The sequence below is a fragment of the Glandiceps talaboti genome, chromosome 12, assembly GCF_964340395.1.
Source record: "Glandiceps talaboti chromosome 12, keGlaTala1.1, whole genome shotgun sequence".
NCBI lineage: Eukaryota > Metazoa > Hemichordata > Enteropneusta > Spengelidae > Glandiceps > Glandiceps talaboti.
Window position 1 is genome coordinate 7,052,210 of NC_135560.1, and position 24,953 is coordinate 7,077,162.

General features: G+C 34.1%; 1 protein-coding gene across 3 annotated transcripts in view; it reads left to right on the plus strand.

Annotated features, from left to right (window-relative positions):
• LOC144443346 (fibrillin-1-like) overlaps window positions 1–24,603 on the plus strand; it is a 75,004-nt gene extending 50,401 nt beyond the window's left edge. For 2 of the 3 annotated variants that reach the window (XM_078132802.1, XM_078132803.1), the window contains 27 exons: window positions 63–131; window positions 1,410–1,535; window positions 2,436–2,567; window positions 3,089–3,253; window positions 3,514–3,582; window positions 4,177–4,302; window positions 5,070–5,198; window positions 5,761–5,889; window positions 6,844–6,966; window positions 7,405–7,530; window positions 8,451–8,582; window positions 9,138–9,263; window positions 10,460–10,606; window positions 11,205–11,402; window positions 12,083–12,205; window positions 12,795–12,917; window positions 13,952–14,077; window positions 14,343–14,468; window positions 15,554–15,706; window positions 16,298–16,477; window positions 17,229–17,348; window positions 17,721–17,837; window positions 18,153–18,281; window positions 18,686–18,805; window positions 19,253–19,375; window positions 20,320–20,440; window positions 21,391–24,603. In XM_078132802.1, coding sequence (XP_077988928.1) covers window positions 63–131; window positions 1,410–1,535; window positions 2,436–2,567; window positions 3,089–3,253; window positions 3,514–3,582; window positions 4,177–4,302; window positions 5,070–5,198; window positions 5,761–5,889; window positions 6,844–6,966; window positions 7,405–7,530; window positions 8,451–8,582; window positions 9,138–9,263; window positions 10,460–10,606; window positions 11,205–11,402; window positions 12,083–12,205; window positions 12,795–12,917; window positions 13,952–14,077; window positions 14,343–14,468; window positions 15,554–15,706; window positions 16,298–16,477; window positions 17,229–17,348; window positions 17,721–17,837; window positions 18,153–18,281; window positions 18,686–18,805; window positions 19,253–19,375; window positions 20,320–20,440; window positions 21,391–22,255 — 4,223 coding nt within the window. In that variant the 3' untranslated portion in view covers window positions 22,256–24,603. The remainder of the gene's footprint in view (window positions 1–62; window positions 132–1,409; window positions 1,536–2,435; window positions 2,568–3,088; window positions 3,254–3,513; window positions 3,583–4,176; window positions 4,303–5,069; window positions 5,199–5,760; window positions 5,890–6,843; window positions 6,967–7,404; window positions 7,531–8,450; window positions 8,583–9,137; window positions 9,264–10,459; window positions 10,607–11,204; window positions 11,403–12,082; window positions 12,206–12,794; window positions 12,918–13,951; window positions 14,078–14,342; window positions 14,469–15,553; window positions 15,707–16,297; window positions 16,478–17,228; window positions 17,349–17,720; window positions 17,838–18,152; window positions 18,282–18,685; window positions 18,806–19,252; window positions 19,376–20,319; window positions 20,441–21,390) is intronic. The other variant, XM_078132804.1, reaches the window with a different exon arrangement.
• The last annotated feature ends 350 nt before the right edge of the window (window positions 24,604–24,953 follow it).

Below are 24,953 nucleotides of genomic sequence, written 5' to 3' on the forward strand. Positions count from 1 at the left end.
ACCTTGGTCACAAAATGTATACTTTGTGATAACTTTATAACATGTTTACGTACATTTTTCAGCTGAAGATATGCAGTTGTGTCCATCAGGTCCAGGTTTCAGACCTAATGACTTCACTCTAGTCATTGAAGGTAGGATTATTGTTATTAATAGACTGGATGGATAAGTTGTATCTGAAAGCTTATAACTGCCAACCTAGCTTGAGTTTCAAATTTAAAGATGAAAAAATATTAACCTACTACCGAAGTAGCTGAGCCTTCAGTTATTAAAGATAGACACAAACTAAAACTATTGCTGCAACTTGTTGATACAACAGTGATAAACTATTGAATGATAGGGAGGCGTCTCTGAAAACAAGTTTATTTCGAGTTACATGAATTTGCAGTGCAGTTTTGGGACTTTGAATGTTTATGCTATGTTGATCACAGGGTGATTAGAATCGCACAACAGAGGAACTGCTGTCACCCACTTGTGTAATCTACCACATTGAAGAACGATAGATTTAGTGTGTCTAGCTAAGTAAACCGAAGGCTGGATTACCAGTGTCACATAACTCGTGAGAACTATAGATATTTAACCAACATCATTTTGTAGGCTGAGATCTTTCGTCTGCAACCTAACTTGTACTTTAAAATGAGATGAAACTTTTCTGATTTGTTTCATGGAGTACCTTTATGATTCCCGTGTGGTCTTCACAGAAAAAAACTTCATAGTGGAAACAATACTTGAAAAGCATTTCTTTACACCTCAAGACAACATGTTCCAATATTTTGAAAAATATGGAGGGGAACGCAGTACTGCTCTTTACAATAATATAGAACTGTGTATTCTTGTATTATTTAGTGTAATACCTTGTAAATTTCTGTTGTGAAAAAGGCCAAATAAATAAAATTGTGAGTTTCCAATAACCAGACCAACCCTAATTTAAGCTGCTGACACTAAACTAATCATTTTTTAAACATTTAAAACAAAAAGATGAGAAATTCTCTGTCTTCTTGACCCTTATGCACATTTGTTTTCTTTCCCCAGTGATGCCTGTACAAACTATCACAGAAGGGGTATTCCAACCGACATTTTGTTTGATTTTGGGTCAAAGCTATATTTTTCAAAAATATAAAAAATTAAAAAGATGAAATTAAATCAAATCAAACCCCGACCTACCTACTTACCGTGTTCTCAGAGGCCATGTCATTGCTGTATATCGGAAACACACAGTTACTTTTTTTGCACCTAAGTACAAAAAACACCTAATTATCTTCAACTATTTTTGCACCTCAGTGGGCTTTTTGAAAAAAATTGATTCAAATGATATAATGGAAACTGACTTGATTCAAATAATGGAATAAAATGTAGTCAATGATTATGTAATTTTATATTGTATTGATTATGTTTTGTTTTTATTTTCCCAGATATTGATGAATGCACTGAGTTTGAGGAGGCATGTGTTGGAGGTCAATGTAGTAACACCTTTGGTAGTTTCCTCTGTGTATGTCCCAAAGGCTTCACATTGGATGCCAGTGAGAGAGTATGCATTGGTAAGTTATCATTGACTATCATTGCTATGCACCTGCTAATTAGCCAATTCAATCACTTATATATTATTTGTCATATTATTTTATTTTATTTGTGTTTGCAAATTACACAATGATCTGAGATCTATACGCTTACCCTAATATTACTTCAGGGAACCTTTGTACCATATTAATAGAACTTGCTTAAGTTCATGAATTTAACTTCATTTTACACTAAAATTTTAAAAGTAGCTCACCAAAGCATTCACTTTTTTCACTTTGGTGAAAGCGTTGCTGAGCTACTTGAAAATTTTGGTGTAAAACGAAGTTAAATTCATAAACTTAGACCGAATGTTTGCACAGATATGTGCTTTCATTGTAATAAAATGTATTATTTTACTTCAGTGCAAGAACACAATGATTGTAAATATTATCCAGTCAAGTTTGTATTTTTTGCCTTTTTGCCGGAGGGAGAAACATTTTGAAAAAGATGTAAAACTCTTTCTTTTTGTTTCTCTGTCGATAGATATTTGTTTGAAACTTATTTGTACAACAGGCCAGTTGAGAAAGTACAGAAATAAATAATATTCAGTAATATTAATAACAATCACTTATAAATATATGGACACAATTTTTAGCAAGAATCCATTTCCATCCTCTTCAATTATGTTGTTATTGATCCTTCAAAGAATCAAAAGTAATACAAGACACTCAACAAAGCACTTTTTTCAGCTAGTTTTAAAACAGTTAAGGTGAAATATATGGTCACTATTACGAACAAAAATCTTTAGGAAGTCTAAAATCTTTCAAGACAACGCATTGCTAAATTGGTACCTTGTTAAAATGACTAGTTAACGACCTTTCTTCAAGTCATATTTTTTTTTTCATGTAGTAAATTTTCTTTATTACTTTATTACATTGTAGATATCAATGAGTGTGAAAACTCTAGATTTTTGTGTGGAGCTGGTACATGTATGAATACCATAGGGGACTATACCTGCAGTTGTCCTGAAGGTCATATGATGATGGATATGTATGATGGCAAGAACTGTATGGGTAAGTCTAATCTACCAATACTGTATGACTGCAGGTAATAGTTTTAATTTAACATCACTTCACCAAAAATTACTGGTTTAAACAGTGCTCACATTGGTACATGTGTTCTTGATAGAATTTTTTTGAAAATTCTGGAATTCCAACCCCGCTTATGGAAATACTTGAGATTTCAGCCAATCTTGGAAAGTCTTGAAATGCCTGGAATTTCAAAACCCTCCTTGTAAGTTTCTGGAATTTCAAACATTCCTGGACAGTTTCCAAACACCTTTAGTTTTAAAACTTTCTCTTTGAAAGTTCTGACATTCCTGATCCTTCAAAGTCATGAAAAATGTTGATATGCTCCTGGAAAATGAAAGTTATGACATGATCAGCCATACAATGTTGAAAGTTAAACATGGCTAGAAAAGACCATTTTTTATTTTGAGAAGTTGAATGGTAGTCTTTTGGTAATATGAATTACAAAAAATTATAGTAGTTGTCCACAGAAAGCCGGCTTTATATGAATGCTTCTTTTCTTCTAGATTTACGTCAGAGTGTTTGCTACGGAAGATTCCAGAATGCAACACAATTCGCACCAGAGACTTGTGAGAATGGTCTACCCTTCAACTTAACCAAGAAAACATGTTGTTGTTCAGTTGGAATGGCATGGAATAATCCATGTGAACCCTGTCCAGCACGATTTAGTTGTAAGTCTTTCATTTATTTTAATATCACATGCAGTCTTCAGTGTATCGCCTCATATCAATTTCACATGTATTCTTAATAGTCATCAATGTCTTGCCTCATATTTTTAGCCATTTTTGAAATATGTCTATCATCGATGGAGAATATATTGTTCATAGTTTGAAGAATCAATAGGACAGTACAATATAGTTACTTTGGAACGGTAAATTAGAGAAATTAATGATGGATTAATATTCATTTTGTTATTTGTTAATGATTTCAGTGGCTCACAAACAAATCTGTGGTGAGAAACCTGGTGAAATCATCGATCCAGAAACTGGTGAATCTATGGGTGAGTCTAAAATTTATGCCAAAGTACACCAAATTGCACATTTTACCGACAAACTGTACTCTTTACTCGGCAATTTTACCTAGATGAGAAATACACTGCAAAATGGTTCATTTTCATATTTATACTGTACTTATCATAAAATCATAGTGAATGTGTTTTGTGTAATGTTTTAACTAGATAAACACAAATGAAGTATACAACACAAGTTGCAGATTTGAAGCTAGTGAGCTAGACTCAAATATGATATGCCTGTCTTTAAATAGGTCCATGTAGCAGTAGATATTAATCTTAAGGAAAGATTAAAGATATATATATAGTGGGGTTTTTTTACTTTGTGAGTAGAAATGCTCATTACTTAAGTATGAACCCAAAGTCTATGAACATTCATTCTCGCATATACTAGTGTCTACTTATTAAAAAAAATATATAAATGACTTCCAAATTTCCAGTGAACTGTCATCATGTCAACATCATCAGGGTATAGTATGACAGGCTGATTTATAATTACGTCTTGCTTACAAATGGTCTGAAATGTATAACAGTACTATACAGTGTGAGTTGTAAATTTGTGTTGTCTTTGTATGTAAATTACAGATCTGAATGAATGTACTGAAGTTCCTGGAGTCTGTGAGAATGGTATATGTATCAACACTAAAGGAAGTTTCAGATGTGATTGTAACATTGGGTTTAGATACAGTCCTGTCAGTTTGATTTGTGAAGGTAAGTTCAGTTCAGTGCAGTGCAGTGCAGTGCAGTTTCCAATCCATGTCAGTAACTTGTATGAAACTGTCAATGTCATGAAAAGGAGAAAATAGTCTGATATAAGACAGGGGAATAACATTCTTAGAAACTCATATTTCCATCTGTATCCGGTGTGTTATTCCGATCTGAAAATGATTCCACTACATGCAGTTTATCTAAATACATATTGGAGAATATATCATTCAAGGTTCCAAGAATCCATAGGACAGTAAAATAGAGTTACTTTGGAACGATCGATTGGAAAGGAATGCAACGTTTTGATCCATCTCCTATGGGCCGGCCACAATGTGTAGTGGGATAAGGAAGCCATCTACATGAAATAGAGAAGACACATCTTGAAGATATACCAAGGATGTAAACTATCATCAATTCTCAGTACCTGAAATAGAATATTACTGCCTGGGTGTGTCATAAAATAAAATTTCTTGGTCGACACCATAACTTCCGCTCCTCGCGCTTTACATGCATTACTATAGGTGCGCATGAAAATAAGTGAACCTTCTCGTTCTATTTTGACCTCTTGGGAATCATCACAGTATCATTAAACATTTCATTTTATTTCAGTGTTATTTTTAAAGTTTGATTATTTATTGTATACACGATTTGATTGTATACATTTATGCCAAGGTATGATTAAATGGACTTTCTAGAAACCCAGAAGGTTTAATATAAAATAACAATGGCCTTATTATATGGTGTATTTATCTTTCTTTTTGGAAATGTAGATATTGATGAGTGTGCTGAAGGCATGGCCATGTGTTTCAACAAAGCCACATGTGTCAACAAACCTGGAAGTTATGACTGTGCTTGTCCTGATGGCTACATGTTGACTCCAGACAAGAGAAGCTGTGTGGGTAAGTTGAAAAACAAGTACATCATATATGATTGTATATTGAGAATAGTGAACTACAAACTGCAAAGAAAGAGAATGGATTGACTCAACAAAGTCAACTCTACAAGTCTCTAAATTCTCTGACTAGTTTTCCCCCTGTAACCAGGCATCATCTGGTCAGCATATGTAATAACAGCACTAAGAAATATTAGTGTCCCAATCTAGGGTATCAGACATAGTTCTAACTGTATTGCATACACATCATGGGTAGGTGAGTGGGTAGGTGGGTGGAGGGGATACATTGATACAAAGGGTTTCTTGTGTCCCAACTAATGAACAACACTATATGGTATCCGATACCTGGTGGTTGCTGGTGTCCAGTGAATGCTATAAACGATTGTGGTACATACTGAAAATGCTTTACTTTGGTGTTATGGGTTGTATTTGATATAGCTGCTATAAACGATTGTGGTACATACAAAAACACTTTACTTTGGTGTTATGTTTCTTGCTATGCCATCTTGCTTCTACATTAGGATTCGTTAGTTTCTTGGTTTAAAATGTATGCTATTGTTTCATTCTAGATATTGATGAATGTGCTGATAACCCTGATATCTGTGGAAATGGAGACTGTTTCAACCTCATGGGAACACACACTTGTCTTTGTGATAATGGTTTTGAACCCACTCGTGCTGCTCCTATCACATGCAAAGGTAAAAAATAGAATTACAACAAAATATGTTTGAATATGTCTTCGTGTTCATATAATCACTTTAACATTGGATTTTTTTTTGTACCATTAAGAATTTTGAGAAAAAGCATATATTATGCCAAGTGAAAGATTCTTAATCTCACTTGAAGCATTTTTAGTTTCCTTGGTATTTCCTTGGAACATTTTAAAGACATATCTCTGTACCTAGAATAATCCAAAGATATCAAAATGTATTTATAACTATATGACTGAGTTCAAATAAAGACAGTGGTAAGAGACTGTTGACTGATTCACTTTTATAGTATCTACGTGTCGTTGTGAATTAGTTTCAAAAAATGCTCAGATGAAAAAATGTACTTAGTTCACCTGCTGAGAATAAGGCTAATACATAATTATAACACAGCCAATCACAGCAGTATGAATAGCACCATCTATTATGAAAAAAATCCAAGTTTGAAAGCTCAGTATTAAACAAATTGGCTTTTCAAACACACAGTTAAGAAAACATCCAGATTTGTGGTATCTTTCACTGTGCTTTATAGACTTGCATTTCATACTATGTTCAAGTATGTAGCATTGAGCTCCTGACAGATATTTTGTGGCTTGCCACTCATGAGAAGCATCTCAGAAGGGTAACGAATATTCCTGTCATCTGAAAGAAAATTTCACTACCACGAAAATAACACGTACAGTTTCTTGGTAAAACACTACTGGTACAACTTCTGCTCCATGCACTATACATGCATCAGGCACGCATGAGAATAATATATTGTCATGCTTGTTCCATTTTGACCCTCTAGCCTAACCTAAAATGTTACAGGTTTTGAGAATAAGTTGACTTTTTTGTTCTATTTTGACCCTCTAATATAATGTAAAGTGGTAGTACAGGTACAAAGAATTAAATGCTTGAGAAACATCTCTATCTTTAAACGTAAGACGTCTTTTCTTTCCTCAGATGTTGATGAATGTGCAAGAATACCACCAATGTGTACTAACGGTAACTGTACCAATACTGAAGGATCTTTCGACTGTACCTGTAACCCTGGCTTTGTACTTACTGACAACCAAGATTGTGAAGGTAGGAATTTATATCTATATACATCTTATACCACACACAAACCAGGTTGAATGCATTCAAACAAAAAATATGGGTTTTCTACCCTGTGTGCTATATGTCATGACAAATCGCATCTACACCATTTGTTCTGTCATGCTCGAATATGCATAAAACTTTCAAAATCATTCATTTTTTTTCCTGATTTTTCATAGATTAAGCTGTAGGAGGTATAATATAATAGCCCTCAATATTATTCTTCTTTCAATCAGAATCTGCTTTTGACCTAAGAGTTATGTCAATACTCATCCATCAACTCATAGTGGCAATGCCCCTTAGGTCGCTTATATTTTCCTTGACTGAACAAAGAAAATTTTGGAAGAAGTGATATAATATTGTATTATTATTATTATAATTATTATTATTATGATTATAAACATTTTTCATATCTATCTTTCGCAGACGTTGATGAATGTGTAACAGAACCAGGTGTATGTGAAAATGGTATCTGTCAAAATGAAGTTGGCAGCTTTAACTGTCTTTGTTCACCTGGCTATAAAGTCAGCGATGATCTACGCACCTGTGTTGGTAAGTCTACTCAATATTTTGATTAAAATTTTTTTTTTTTTAAAAGTCATGCTAACTTATGTAGAAAAAGACATTTTGAGTCAAAAGTGCCAAATCAGATTTTTGGAATACAGGCACCATGACGCCATTTAGTTTCCTCTTTATCTGAGGAAGAGCCCTAATGATCGATTGAAACATTCTAAAGTTTTGATAAATAAATTTGTAAGTGTAACCAGACTTTATTTCATTGTCCAATCAACTCATTTTGCATATGTTTTACTTCTTACATTTTTACTTTCACTCACTTTTCCTGATACAGTAGATAACAAGGCTTGAAATTAATGGTTTTCCTTGGTAGTCCCAGTGGGTTACCAATTTCAGAAATTGTTAGCCCAAGGAGTGTGACCTGTAGTCCCATATTCCTGAACTGAAAAGATAGTTCCTCTAATAATGGAAATGTGTGTCATTAATACGTTCATGTTTATAAATCTTCCATCCGTGAAACTATTGCATATTTGAGTATTAGCCTGAGTGTGCTACCCGCTGCAAATTATGGTAGCCCTATGACAAGAATTGGTAGTCTGTAGATTCAAGACAACTGTTATATTTGAACCCTAGATAGTGACATCTCAGTGCATAGGCACTGTTTTACCATTGAACCCAGTTGCATGACGTACTAAGATCAACCCACAGCCACAACAGATAGACACTACTATTACTAAGAACACTTGAAACAACTCAGGATAGCATTGAAATTGCAAATGCAAAAATAATTGATTATTTTTTTCTGTTTGGCCTGGTGGACCAAATCTGATGGAAAATATTGCGTTAATTAACCACAATATAGCTAGACAGGGACATTTTTTATATGAGATTGATATTTGAAATGAAAGCTTCTTGTTCTACATTCTTACCTATTGTTGTTGTTTCATTGTGTACAGACCGTGATGAATGTGAGGAAGATCCCGATATCTGTGGTGCTGGTATTGGAACCTGTCAGAACATCATTGAATCCTATACATGTACATGTAATGAAGGTTACCAAATGGATATCTCAGGAAGAAAATGTGAAGGTAAGTTCAAAACTTAAAGAAGGAGATGAATAAAGCTTATGTGTAAATCGTTAAATATGTCACCTAGCACTAAAGCCATGAAACAGTTTGCCAAAACCTCTTGACCTGAACAGGTGAAACATTACTCATAAGTAATTAGAACCCTTGGTTGTGATAAAAAAAAAACAACTAATTATTACTATTAAGTGTGGATGTTTTATGGGTGTGGTTTCATCATTTGAGTAAAACCAATGGATGTGATTAAAACATTTCTAAATCACTAAGGCTTGTATTAAATTGAAAAAAAGGTATACCAGGAAAACCAGTTTGTGAATGTGTTATTGGTTCAGTGGGCTGAATCATATTTATGTAGATAAAAAATGGCCATTTACAAAAAGTAGTAAAATATGTTTGTGTCTGTTTAGTGGATATCATGAAAGCATTTCCAACTCGGTAACAGGTAGTATGAACTTGATGGGTATATAAGACGGACACTACTTTGTGTATGTTTTATTATATTCAATGTGTTAAACCGTTTTTAACGCGTATAGATTTTTCAAATCACTTTGTTTTTAGATTTGAATGAGTGTGCCTCCCTCACTGATATTTGCCTTGATGGAATCTGTGAAAATAGTGTTGGCAGCTTCACATGCACCTGTCCAGATGGATACATGCTGACTGCTGACAATAAAGAATGCCGAGGTAATGTACATGCACTTTGTTGTCTTTTTCTTGGTGTGGTTTAATAGTGACCATATGGATGACGATTTGATATTTATTTCTGGATTTTTCAATTTATAAAACAATTTTATTATGGCTTCCTCCTTGAAAAATCAATGTGAAACAACATATGCCAAGTCCTATTTTGTGACTCAATAAATGGCAAAAGATTAATAAATGTGTAAAATATTTGTTATTGTATGTACAATAACAAACTTTTTACACATTTTTTTTACCTTTTTGCAATGTATTGAGTTACAAACACAGACTTGGTCAATGTTGTTTCACATGATTTTTCAAGTAGAAAACCATGATAAAATTGTTTTATAAATTGAAAATTATAAATATTAAATTATAGAAAGAGACATTATTCATCGAAGGTGACTCATAAAATTTATTCAACAATGATTGTCAGGAGTATAGAATTCATAATGATAACGTTAAAAGATTACGTTGAAGTTACTGTACATTTTTTTTTTTGAAATTGGAATTTTTTTTTTTTTGAAAACGTAACTTAGGTATAGATTAATTTAAAACCAAATTGACTCATTCAGAACATTGCTTAGTATTTACCTTTGTAAAATGAAGTGTCGTGGGAATACAACAATAGTAAAGTACCAAAAATGCTCAGAAGTAATGGTCTGTCCATTTGCAAACTTAAGATTGTATTGCAAAGATATGGAACTTTTAGTTTAAGATTGTATTGCAAAGATATGGAACTTTTAGTTTAAGATTGTATTGCAAAGATATGGAACTTCTAGTTTAAGTAGGAAGAAATAGGTTTGAAGACTGTACTCTGAAGGTGAATTCTTTTACAGTTCTACGTGAAAAAAAAAAGTTGACTCACTATTTTAATGTGTGATGCTCTTTAATGAGTAATTTGTTTTAATACAGTCTTCTGAATATTTTTTATCCTTCGTATTTTGAAAGAACTTTTAACCTGCAATTTTAAATGTCATTTGTGCCCTTTCTTCAGAGACATTTATCGATGGCTTTTTCTGTTTTCATAGCTGTTGTATTATTTTTCATCTTTAGTTGTTAGTTTTGTTGTACAATGTGCTGAGACGTAGTGTAGCATGTTTCTTTAGGAATTAAATAATAATAATAATAATAATAGTAAAATATGGCTATTTAGAATAGAATACCTAAATGTTTGTTTTAATGTTTTACTTTACCAGACATGCGCAAGTACCCTTGCTACAGTAACTTTGAAGACGGATTATGCTCTGCTGAAAGAGGTGGTATTTCCACAAGAGCACAGTGTTGTTGTAGTCGTGGAGCTGGCTGGGGTGATCCATGTGAACTTTGTCCAAACCAACTTGCAAGTAAGAAACATTTCATTAAATCATAGACCCTCCACCAACAGAGTCTATGATTTAATATACATACATTAGTTACATTTAGTGAAAGTTCTTAGAAATAAAGCAAATCAAAGATGCATTTATGGAACAACCATGACTACATCAACTTGATCTAACTATCAACGTTAACAAATCAGTCTGTCATTATTGCATTGTTTTAAAGTGTGAAAGTGTCCAAATTTGTAGATTTTCAGAAAATTAGGGTTCATCATTCAATTTATGCCCAAATGTTTTGCACATCGTCAGTTTGAATTAATTCCTTGAGATGGACCATCAAGGACCCAATGAAAAAAAGTTTTGAATGCTGTCTTGTGTTACTCCCAACAGCAGTACTTTTGTATGATATTGCAATTTTTATTGACAAATAAAGAAATCTACAAAAACAGTATTCTGTAGTAGAAGTCCTATGCTTTAACAGTTAATAGAATTTGGTTAAGTTTTTGTCTATAATCTATAATCTACACAAATCCAGCACGAATTATCCAAACACACAGACTTTAATATATATATACACACGTTGTGGAAATGTACTGCAAATCTACACTTGATATGTCATTTTCAGATGAGTTTCAACAGTTGTGCCCAGATGGCTTTGGAATTGCTCCAGGCAGTGGCGATCCAGATATGATAGGCGATATCAATGAATGTGAATTGTTTGATGACAATTGTGATAATGGTTACTGTGTGAATACTGATGGATCATTCCGATGCGAGTGTCCTATGGGCTATATTCTCGATGAGAGTGGTCATCGTTGTGTTGGTAAGTCACTTCAAAATATATGAATGCTAGACCTTCACTATGTTCCAGTCAATACAAAAATAGTAGAATTATTTCAATAATTTTGTGTGATGAAAATTATATCTTGTCAAAGAATTACGAATAAAAAACCTTTTTTTTTTAAATATAAGTAATCTAAATATTGAGAAAATCATGGTTTAATATCTTTAAACAGGTCAAATATATCACAGAAGGAACAAATTAATAATTGTGATGTTTCAATGTACACTTTCTTTGACAATGCTTCTTATTGTACAAAACTAAAAATGAAAATTTCTACTCATAGTCAAAACATTTTTTGGAAACGAATCCAAGTTTTGACTCCGTGATTAAAAATTTTCATTTGTAACTATGATGAACTCAAGAGTCCATGCACATTCATCTCACTTGTACAAAGCTAGTCACAAATCACAGCTTTTTGTACTTGATTTTGACAAAGATGTCCCACAACAAAAATTGTCAAGTTGAATGGCCTTGTTGTGTATTCTGTAGTTACTGTAAAACTTTCCTGGGTAGGCTCAACAGACAATTAAGACCCACTTGTTAATTGTTTATCGTGAAATTCAAACTTTCATACGTCTTGTGTATTTTCAAGAGACAAGTCCTCACTACTTGTTTGTCATGAAATTCAAACTTTCATACATCTTGTGTATTTTCAACAGACAAGAATGAATGCGCTGCTGAGAGCAATCCTTGTGGCAATGGTGAATGTACCAATGTAGAGGGTGGCTATGAATGCGCTTGTAATGAAGGTTACAAGGTTGGCATGGACAACACATGTGAAGGTAAAGCTCAGTTTAATCAAGTGATATTGAAGTTTATTAGAATGATTAAAGACTATAGTTTGGCCTCTAGGGGGCGCTGTTTGAAAGCAGATTTCAGATGGAAACATGGTACAGTATTGCAACACAGTACTTTGAAAGCAATCCTTTCCCAACATTTCATGACAGATATCGATGTCATTGCTGACAAAATTCAAATTGGTCCGGTTTTTTTATTTTCTTTCATTTTCGGAACTTATGAAATTATATTGACTGCATCTTCTGCCATGTGTTAGCATACATGATGAAAAGTTTACAGGTACTCTCCTGCAACATTTTTCAAAATGACTCTAGTGGATTAAATGGGTAAATGGAATATGATGTATTGAAAATAAAAAATTCTGTTTACATAATACACATTGTGCATAGAATCATCAGAAATCAACTGTTCATATCTTAATTATAGCAACCAAGATTGTATGCAAAAAAAAGTAACATGTTTGATTATGTTTTAATCTATTTTATGTCATAGCGTGAAGTTATCAATAGAATAGCTTTGATTTGATATCGTGTTTTTCTCATTCTGTATTTTCTCCACATCTTCTTTGTTTAGATATTGATGAATGTGAAGAGAATGGATCTGAATGTGCTTTCCGCTGTGTTAACACAGAAGGATCCTACATATGTGTATGTCCCAGAGGTTATACGCTCCGTCCTGATGGCAAGATGTGTCAAGGTAAGTAATATTCAAGTTTTGAGAGATAGGGTAGTATTCAATTTGTACAGATACCCTTATGAAATTAATCTTGGTTATCCATACCTGTCAAGTGGGTCTCATGCTTAATGGCTACCACCCTAAAGAGTGAAGAGTTTGACGAAATAGTAAACAAAATTTATGTGACTTATGCTTTCAATTAAGATGCACAAATCATGCAAATAAGGGCATAGATCAATTTTATAAAATTATATTATTTGAAATTAACTAGGTATCTGTTGCTTTAGACTGTCAACATGACTTGACACAGGAGCTTGAATTACTTGGGATTACACTCGACTTCCTATTCCTGGCAGTACACTGTTATCATGGTGCAATAGTCCTAACTGAGAGTGGAAGGCACATGAAAATTGAACACTCACTTCCCTAGAATCTCTAGGTGGTGGTAGCCAATGAGTGAAAGCCCAATGATGAGAGCCTGGGTAATGATTAATATGAAATATGGCAAAATTTGTCAAGGTATTAAAACAATATTTCAGTTTCTGGGGATACCTACCACTATTAGTGTACAAATTTTGAATTCCTAGGAATACACCCATGTGAAAAATCGGTATGGCAAAACATGTCAAGATAAATAGCAGTTAAGATACCAGCCATAAAGTACAATTTTTGAATTCCAAGGGATACTCCTGAAAATGTCTATGCTCCAAGGCATGATGACAAAATTCAGGATACCCTGATTACAATGTTGAATTGGCTAGGATAGTTAAACAAGAGACATCTGAATTCCTAGGGATTTTCAGATGCCAAGCATCATCAAGTTTATGTCTCCAGATTCCAGCAATATAAATGCATAGTTGACTATTAAATAATATATAAAATTAAACTAGTGATGCCCAGATATAAACAGATTTTGTGATATTTCTTTGTGGATCAAATATCAAAATGTTAATTCTAATGAACTAAGATTCTCTTTAATATCTATTATTGGTGATCTGCCTGAGGCTAAAGTCCTAACGTACGAGCAATACTGTTATCTTTTTTACTGTACCCAGATTATGATGAATGTACTGCTGGTGAGCATGGCTGTAAATATCGCTGTAAAAACTTGATTGGTACATACATGTGTATCTGTCCAGAGGGTATGGAACCACTAGAATCAAACACAGATATCTGTGTAGGTAAGTAGTCATATTTTTATTTTTTTGTGGTTGTATGAGACTTTTTTAATGGCCTGAAATAAAGAATATAATAATTGCACAGTACAGAGATATTCAACCAGAGACCAACATTGAAGTTATCGATAAAGACACATACTGTGTAACACTGAATATTTTCTTGTTGAATGGCTTCAAGGAACTGCTGACCTGAACGTTCCATATCTGTTTTGTTTCAGATTTTCTAACTAATAATTTTTTGTATAAAAATGTGATTTGTTTTGACTAGATGTTAACGAGTGTGATAGTCAACCAGACATATGTGGCAATGGACAGTGTGTGAATATTAGAGGTGGTTACCAATGTGATTGTTATCAGGGCTTTGAAGCTGACTTATCTGGCAAGAAATGCGTTGGTAAGTTTTCACTTTTAGTATAACTCATAGAACTATTGATAACATAAATATTTTTTACTGAAATACAATGAGTAAGACTGAAGTAAAGCACTTTCTCTATGTGCTACACTCCTTTATGGTATTCATATCAAGTGCTAAAGTATACAGTTTCAATTGGTTTATTTACAAGCCTAGCATGTGGCCTTTCTAATGTGGTCAATTAGCAAATGAAACAGTATACTTTTACACTTGATATGGATGCTATAAACGATTGTGGTACATACAGAAAATGCTTTACTTTGGTCTTATGCATTGTACCATATAGGCCTGTGCCAGAGGTAATAATTTTACAGTGCTATGATCATAATATCCATTTTGAAAGATGATTTATAAATGTTTACTATTATTATATTGGTGAGAAAACTTTCACCTAGCTGTCATGATACTCACCATTATAGTGAGGTAATGATGGTATATGATGTGAAGTGAGAAATGATACGTTAAATCTGTAATGCTGTGATATAAATTAAAGATATTTTCATCAAATGTTTACATCTTTATTGTCTCAGAGTACAGATATTCATGTGTACATAGTCTTTTCGTAAAATGATTCAAGAAAAGTAAATAAATATAAACATAGTTTCTGATTTGTGAGGTGTCAGAAAAAAATGTTTATTATTAGTGTTTTTTTACTATTAAAAGTTGGGGAATCTCAGTTATACAAAAGGGATGAAAGTGGTATAGTTTGCCATAGAAGCTACCATACATTATTATACTGTTTGGGAACTCAAGTGAAATGATTAGGGAACTCTGATAGATTTTACCCATTTTCCACCTTTAGCATAAACACTGATATATATATGCATGGTTATGCAAACAAGAAATGTTGTACTGCATCTGTATTGGTATATTATAGCAATGACTGTTTCCAAATGATCTTTCTCCAAATCTCCATTAGCTTCTTTACATTTTGACTATAGCAAGACTGCCACGATTCACATTCTACAGATCTTAGCTTGCAAGTGTGCAGTCATTCATTCTATCATTAAATCACTTGTAAACACTGTCCAGTTATTGATATCGAATCACTGACCTGTCTCACACAGATCGCCGTGAGGGTATCTGCTTCTTCTCTGTCAACAACGGTATGTGTCAGACTTCATTCAGTGCAGTCCGACAAATGACAATGTCCAGATGCTGCTGTGCTATGGGTATGGCTTGGGGACCTGACTGTGATACCTGCCCAAGGAAAGGATCAGGTGAGAACATAAATGAACACTGCCATGTCTCCACAATTCACATATGTTGGAAAAAACTATAGAATGAACAATGCTGCTGATACAACCATATAATCATGAAGTTATTCAGTATTTTCTGTAGGATAAAGTACATTATACCGTGCATTAGCCATTTAGAACAAAAAATATAGAATATATACTGTGGTTGTTCTACGTCATGACAACGCGTGTCTACATCACTGGTTTTGCTGTGTTCAAAATATTAGTCAAAACGTTCAAAATTACCATTACTCGCCCCAGTATAATTATGTTATTCTCCAATATTTTTCTTCATTCAGCCAGAAAATACTTGTGACCTAAGAGTTGTCACTATGAGTCACTAGACGAGCAGTAACAAAGGCTCCTTAGGTCACTCGTATTTTCCATGGCTGAATCAAGAAAAATATTGGAGAATAACATCAAAAAACCATACTCTGTATAATTTTGTACTGTCTTATATTATTTGGTATAGCAAACAACTCTTTTCAGTGTCAACACATCTTTCAAAACCAGGATTTTATTCTGATGTAGTAATACATAGTAATGTAAATGCAATGCCTGTTTTCATTCTAGTTACCTATGAGGAACTATGTAGTGAGGGCGGTGGCATGGAACCTGATGGCCAAGATATTGATGAATGTTTGGACATACCAGGACTATGCGAGAATGGCAGGTGTTTGAATACTGTAGGATCTTATACATGTATCTGTAACACCGGATTTGTTAGTGATGGTCGTGGAACTAAATGTGTTGGTAAGTCACTTTTGAAGTATGATGTAGTTAAGTTGAGCTTTTTCATCACTAGTTGTGATAAACTCGCATTAAATAATATCTGCTCAAATAAGTTTCATATATAGCGTGTGTGTTAAAAAATCATCAAAATAACATGCATCAGTAACTGTACATTATTTATATTTGTTAAAAAAATATTTTATGTCAGTTTCATATTTGTAGTTGTGTGAAATTGTTTTCTAGATACCAATATTGCATAGTCAAAATACTGTACAGCCAATTGACTATTTTCTAGAAAACGACGCTACATTTTCTATTATTTAGACATGGAATCCTTGAAATGCTATCAAACATTAAATGTAATTTTACTGCCTACAGAGTCATGTGTCACTGTCGGCTTCATTGTGACTCTTCTCATAGCAGATTACCAACTTTTGTGAAAATGTTATGAAGGTTTGCATTTTCCCCAAATGTGACATTTATTTATTGTCCAAATTTCAATTTCAAAAAACACGAATTGATATTTCAAGAATGTAAAAGTTAAACAGTATATACATGTATGTATTGGTGTCTCAAATACATTCTGCAACCATAACTGCTACTAGCACATTTGATAGCCCTTCCATTCTGTGAATGCTAGCACTAACACTACACTTTGGTAACTCTGCATATCTACCTAATGTGCTACCAACAGTTCTGGTTGTACTTCTATTCAGCAAACTGAAGCACTATTTTCTCACATATCAAATGTATTTTTTCTTTGATTGTGTAGATGTTAATGAATGTGAAGAGTCCCCACCACTGTGTGATTATGACTGTAAAAATACAGAGGGAGGCTATACTTGTGGTTGCCCACAAGGTTACATCGAGGGTATTGATGGCAAATGCACTGGTAAGACTAATTCTCATTTTAGGTCAGTGTTTGAGAAAATATCGTGAAACTATTGAGATGTGTTTTAAGTGTTATGACTAGTAAAATAATTGTAATAATGAGGTAATACCTTGTAACAGCTAGCTGCTGTTCAGTTTAAATTGATTTTGTGTTCATGATATGTCTATCTGTATCACTCACATTTCTTGACATATTGCATTTTACTATTTGGAATATAAATATCTACCATAAAAAAGACAGAGACAAATGAAGGGGAGAAATCATTGGTTACACTGTACTGCATATATAATGTAGTCAGTAGGGAAACAGACAGGCAGACATATTCTATAATTGTTTAAAATGTTAATGTTTTTGTTTTTTTTGTATTTGTAGATTTGGATGAATGTGCAACTGATAGCCACGATTGTCAGTATCAATGTATGAATACCATTGGAGGATTCCATTGTACTTGTCCTGAGGGCTACTCTCAACATGGCATGGGTTGCATAGGTAGGTCACAGAGCTTGCTCACACTAAATGCACACACAGTGTGCACCCATGTACTCACCTACATGCATCCATGAACACTCATAATAGGTACCTATATATGCACACACACATACAGTGTGCAGCCACATGCTCGCACACATACACACACACACACACACAGTACCGTAGTAACACATCTGCAATTGCTATTTTCTTGGGAAGGATAAAGCAAAGTTCTCTGTCAAATAGATTTTTCTACTATTTGGACCATGTGATTGAATATGAAAGCCATGTTTATTTAGTCCACATATTAAATTGAATCTCTGTCACCAACAGATGTTGATGAGTGTGCTGCTCAACCTCAGCTGTGTGGACCATTTGGTACATGTCAGAATGAACAAGGTGGTTATCGTTGTGAATGCCAGAGAGGATATATCTTTGATCAAAATCTAGCCGTTTGTCAAGGTATGTATAAAGTGTAGTAACCAAATTACAATCTAGCATTATGCCAATTTATTAAGTTAGTTACAATCATAGTATTATCCCAGTTTTGTCACTACATAATCCACTGACAGTGACTGATCTAGCAAATGGCCAATATCAGGCATCACCAAAGTTTCTGTTTAAAAGACCAAGGAGATAGGAATATGAGAAATGTCAGCTATACTTTTGAAAACATATTCCATACATCTTGATTCACATCTAGCCATTAATTGCAACACTTATCTAGAGTTTGCTTCTCTTTGGACAATTGTTAACGGTGTACCAGAGGTGGATGTTTGAGAAGTTCTTCTCTTTACCATATAGACTAATGACAGTGTTATAGTGACAATGATATTACAAGGACTTGTTTTCCTTCCTTCATTTAGATGTTGATGAGTGTACAGGTAACCACCAATGCCAAGGTGGATGTCAGAACACAATGGGTGGTTATCGCTGTAGCTGTCCTCCAGGATTCCTTCAGCATTATTACTGGAACCAGTGTGTTGGTATGTTGTTATATCTCCTCTTTCCTAATGTCTATCTACCATCTTTTATATGTGAAGACAAGTTCCCATTATGTAGAGATCCACAAGCAGTGAGCAAAATGTTTCATAATTATTAAAATGTCGTGATGGTGTAAAAAATGGTGTAAGGTGATATGCTAGAATATTTAGGGCATTGCAGCTTGTCATTATTGTTAACAGTGCATATAGCTTCCATACAGAACTGTTACAATAGATTCATGATTCAGAACAACGATATACAATTTTGCTGACTTGGAAGCGTGATTTCACTTCACAAGGCTAAAATGCTGAAGGTAGAGTTGCTCAGAGAAGGTGCCTAGTTTTAGCACAAGGCCATATAACCACTAATAAGTTATCTTAAATGTTAGTTTGTACGCGTCAGTTTGAAAGGAAATAGACTGAAAATTGTGTATTCTGTTTGTTCTACAGATGATAATGAATGTGTTAGTGGTCAGATGTGTGGTCAAGCTACTTGTTACAACTCAATTGGAAGTTATAGATGTGGTTGTCCATCAGGTTACAACTTTAACAGACAGTATCTTAGTTGTGCAGGTAAGCATTCATTGTCATATTATGTTCATTTGTTAGATCTTTCTCTTTCTGGCAAATGTTTATAGCTGTTTTTGTACTCAATTTATTACAGGAGATACATGTGCAAAGCATGTCATATGGATCTAGAAAAAACAATTAAAAAAAGTAACTGAAAGTCTTCAAATGTTTCTGTTACTTAGTTTTAAAAATTTCAAATCTATTCTCCGTTAAAATCAAGAAAAAAGATAAGGGGTCCCAGTACAATTTTTTTGAATAGGAGGTCAAAATGATTTCAGAATTTAGTCATCCAATGGCCACTGACTGCTGTGTTAAACACCATGAGTGCCAATTTCCTTGAAAATTAGATCGTTAACACCAAACTTCTTTCAATATTGCAAAAAGACCATGTACAAGCTTTCACATGACAATGTTTAGAGAGATCTTTTACAACTGCCGACATCAAACCATGGACAAATTGAATCTGTTACAAACAGGGAAAGTAAACAACTGAATTGGATTAATAACACTTACTTGATACTGCATGTTGGAAGTACAGAGCCTTATAATACATTCTATCATTTGATAAGACCAGTTGTATGGCCTCTTTACATAATAGTTTACATTCACAAACAAATTTCCAGTTCCCCTGGCATTCATGTACACATAAAGCGACCATAACACTGTTCTTATCAAACCATGGTGTGCAACACAAGTCTCTGTACTTCCAACATACTGTACCAAGTGTTATCATATTAATCCAATTCATTTGTTTTCTTTCCATGTTTGTTCCATTCATCCAAGGTCTGCTGTCAGCAGTTGTAAATTTGGTGGTTTCTACATTAAACTATCTTTACTCGTTAGTATTTGTATATTATGTATACTAAATGTAAACTACATAACGTATAAACATCCATTGACAATTTACCATAATTAACGTGGTCATGCTATTTTTCATCGTCCTGTAGATGTAAATGAATGCAGTGGAGCACTGTCTAGTGGAAGAAGTCCTTGTGCTTTTGACTGTAGAAATACACAAGGAAGTTTCACATGTGGCTGTCCTCCAGGCTACAACAGTGCATTCCCAGGGTAAGAAATTCCACAATGAATTTAAAAAATATAATTGTTACTTGGGTTCCTTCATATCAAAAAAGCTGGGTCAGGTATGGAACTAGTTTGAAATTTGTGCTGTTTTTAATAAGGTCTATATTAAATAGGATTTTTTTGGTCAAAGTCTTCAATTTAACTCTAAATAAAAGTACTGGGTATACTGGTCAGAAATTTGATTGTGATATATACAGATGGTAAATAATTCAATACAGGACAATTATGATCCTGGATATTCAGATGAAATTCAAACAATATTGTTTTACTGAAATTGTTTTTAACTAATTTCATGCAACTATAGATACCAAATGCATTTACAAAGCTTTTGAACTTCTAGCGTTGTTCACTCACTGCCACTAGATGGCATAGTATTTACGAAAGCTTTCCGACCCGAACCTTTAGCGTTGTTTATATGCTGCCACTAGATGGTGTAGTATTTAAAGCTTTCAACTAGAACCTTTAAGCGTTGTTCACTCACTGCCAGTAGATGGCATAGTATTTATGAAAGCTTTCTACTAGAACCTCTAGCGTTGTTCACTCACTGCCAGTAGATGGCATAGTATTTACAAAGGCTTTCAACTAGAACCTCAAGCGTTGTTTACTTTCTGCCAATAGATGGAATAGTATTCAAAGCTTTTGACTAGAACCTGTACACAGTTTAACTTGCATAGAAATATTCAGTTATGTTGCTATGCCATTTGGCATAATTATGTCAATCATACTCAGTTTATAATATGTTTAACCATACATTTACAATGGTGATGCTAATCACATGCAATGTAAAAGGTTTTCTTGAGAAGCACAGTGAAGCATTTGAAGCTGTGTAAATTTGTCACAGAACAATTTTTGCTGTATCTTTAATGCTTCACGAAATATTATGCTTGAGCTACTGTAGTTCATATCACAATATTTGATTTGACATTTTATTACAGATCTTGCGTATCCACACTAGGCAGAGAATCAGAAGGCTGCTACGAATGTGACTTTGTTGGAGCAAGTGATGGTGATGGTGTACCATTACAGGCAAGTGTAGGAGATGACGCTTATCTATTGCCTGACCCAGCACAACAACAACAGCAACAACAAGCATCTGATACAGGTTATTACAACCAACAACCATACGCAGGCAATGCCGGATACCAGTATGGCCAGCAACAACAGCAACAAGGTGGTTACGGACAAAACTATGGGCAGCAATACAGACAATATGGACAATATGGGCAACAACAACAACAGTACCAACAACCAAATAATGGTTATCAATATCAACCACAAGCTGGTGACTACTATGATGGTTATGGTTACAACGCTGGTGGTGGTTATTACCGTTATAAGAGATCGGCTGATGGTACAGATGCGACCCAGCCACCAAAGGATGAGAATGATACCGAGGGTTCTGATAACGATGTGCCAGAACTCACCATTGGCAAGCAGAAGAATGATGTTACCACAAACAAAGAGATGAAGGATCCTGAACCGTTTGCTATCAAGGTGAAACTCCACGAAGCCAAATCAAGAGCCCGTGTATTAAAGTTTGTGCCAGCAATTGCATCATTTGTTGGTGATTTGGAGTACAACATTACCAGAGGCAATGAACGAGATCACTTCTCCATAAAATACAAGCATGGTTTCACGATCCTAGCCTTCAAGAAAACTATCACAAGACCAAGCACTTTCAATTTAGAGATAACAGGTCAAATGAAGGCCAAGCCCTCGGAAGAACAACTTGAAGAGGCACTGTGGAACGGTCATTCAAAACATTCATCCAGACTGAGAGTACAAGTCGCTGTTATTTAATGAAAAACATCTGGTGCTACACAAAAAAAACCTAGATATAGGGACACTCTAACCAAGATTTAGGGACAATGTATAATCATGTCTTTGTGCTCACAAAGTACAAAACTGTAACGATTTCAAATTACAAGTCTCCTAAAACAATAGATCATGTTCCTACTCACATCTGAAATACTTTTCAACACATTTTAAATATTGTGAATTTCATTATGATATTCACATTTCAATCCTTAGATGAAGGGAAAAAAAAGTTTGCTTTCCTTCCGAGTATATGTAATCTTTTGAGCATTTAAAGTCGTTTACGCTTCATGTATGATTTAAATTTATGACAAATTTAAAGGGGAGGTGGAAGTTCTTTATAGCTATATAGTTTGTTTTTTTAATTGAAAAAAAAAGGAATGTAACCATAAGAGTAGTCTAGATATACTATATACTGAAAAATAAAAAGCTGCTGTTTTTTTTGTCAGTTACTTTTAAAATATACATTTTTTTTGTGGTTCTATGTGCTAACGTCAAGGTGCTTTCAGTTTAATTTTTGTTGTTGACATTTTAATGTATTTAACAAGTATTCACTAGTTCTGTTACCAATGGCAAGCATGGTTTGTAATGTTTCTAGTTTAAATCCGACGTTGTTTGCACGTCAGTGATACCATCTTTATTGTATTAGCTAGATTTTATCGGGCTTTTCAATGATTTCCCAATTATAAGTGTTTGACAGATTTTATGCGATTTGTTGTCAGATATGTTGAACTAAGATGCTGCTTGTTTATGCATTTCTAGCCAGGGTTTTTTTCAATGTGCCCGTTTACTCTATGTGGTCATGGGTACGTGCACAAGTTAGCTGTAAGTTTTAATGTATTTGTCATCTACACTTAGATCATATGTGCATCCACAAATCGAGCACGGTTTATACTTGATGGCTGCCATGTCTAATAACCAGTGTGCTCTCTTATGACAGGCGTCATTTTTTGTCGGTCAATATGCTGGAAGCCGAGTTTTCTTGCATGTTACTAGGTATAACGGAACAAGTTTGGTTTGTCACAAGGAATTGCTGTGGTGTGTCAAATTTGGCTTAGAGGGCATACTGTTGAAAACATCAGTAGCATCCCAAATGATCGGAAAACAGGGTCAGCTAATATTACATAAAAAGTGAACGATTGTCAACTAATCCCCACCCCAGATCCCCCACACATATAGTTGAAAAGTCCTGTCTGCCTTTGTTGGTAGTACAGCAATGAAATATTGAATTTGAAAACAAAATAAAAAGTTGCCAAAGTGTAGATGAGATATACATCAAAGCTTTCACTCTAAACTACTCCAATTCATACCCATGTTGTGCATATCCCTAGAGGTATGTCATATTTTCACTGAAATAATTAAATGACACATATAAATTAGTGAGTATGTAACGATATTCAGCAACGCTGGATACAAGAATGATATAAAGTTTACATGTTTCATTGCAATGTAATCTTAGTGTACACCAGCATATAAGCTAGTTGAATAGATTAATTTTAGCAGTGGATACACGTCAACTGTTTTCTCTTTATAACCTAAATCACAATTCTGTATGTATCATTATGTTAAAAAGACAATCTGTTGAGTAGAAGTGAAAAAAAAATGAACTCAGTTTGTAATGCTGGATCTTTCTTCACTGACAACTTCATGTTTAACTTTGATACGGATAGTAGATAAAAACCATTATTACATAAGTACCAGAGATTACTTGCACTGGTGCGTGCGCATGCTAGTGGTGTTTGCACTACAGTGTAATACCGAAAATGTTATTGCATACCTGCATGCTAATGATATGTAAATGAAGACTTGATTGTTCTACATCGAATGTGAAAGCGTGTGATTGAGTAGTGTCATTTTTATGGAAATGTGTTGTTTCAGATAAACATATGTAATAATAACAGAACCACATGTTACTTGAGTGACAGTGTGGATACTCGAGGTATTTGTGCTTCTGCCTGCAGTGTTTTCTACTGCACTTTCAAGCACTATGCTTGTGAAAGTACTGCCGCAGAGAACACTGCAAGCACTCATGCAACTACCCCCCAAGTACGCCATACTTACACTCGTGTGTCATGGGGTTCTGTCATAGACTAGTATATTCTAATCTTTTTGCAATGTTAACCTTATAGGTATTGATGTAACAATTTTCAGTTTAAAAATGAAATGACAACTTCTGTAAGTATACAGAATTCTGATTTCTGTTACAAATTACATACATATAAGTTAGAATCTTGAGCAAAAACAACAACATTGTTTTAAAATGTTTCCTAACACCAAGAAAAACTTTTTTTCTGCCCTGTATGTAAGTATGTTACTGTATTTTGACTTGTGCAGCCTGATAATAAAATTCCTAATTCTTAAATTGTTCATCTCTCCTGTTGTTGTTTTTTACCAAAAGTGTTCATCAGCTTGATGTACCAAATTGATTGAAGGTTGTAGAAAGCACCCTATTGACACACACTAGTACATCAGGTACAGCTAAAACAGGGAGAGTTCACCAGAAGACTGTACATGACATACATTTACAGCTAAAACAGGGAGAGTTTGCAAGAAGACCGTACATGACATACATTTACAGCTAAAACAGGGAAAGTTTGCCAGAAACCTGTAAATGACATATACATTTACAGCTAAAACAGGGAAAGTTTGCCAGAAACCTGTACATGACATATACATTTACAGC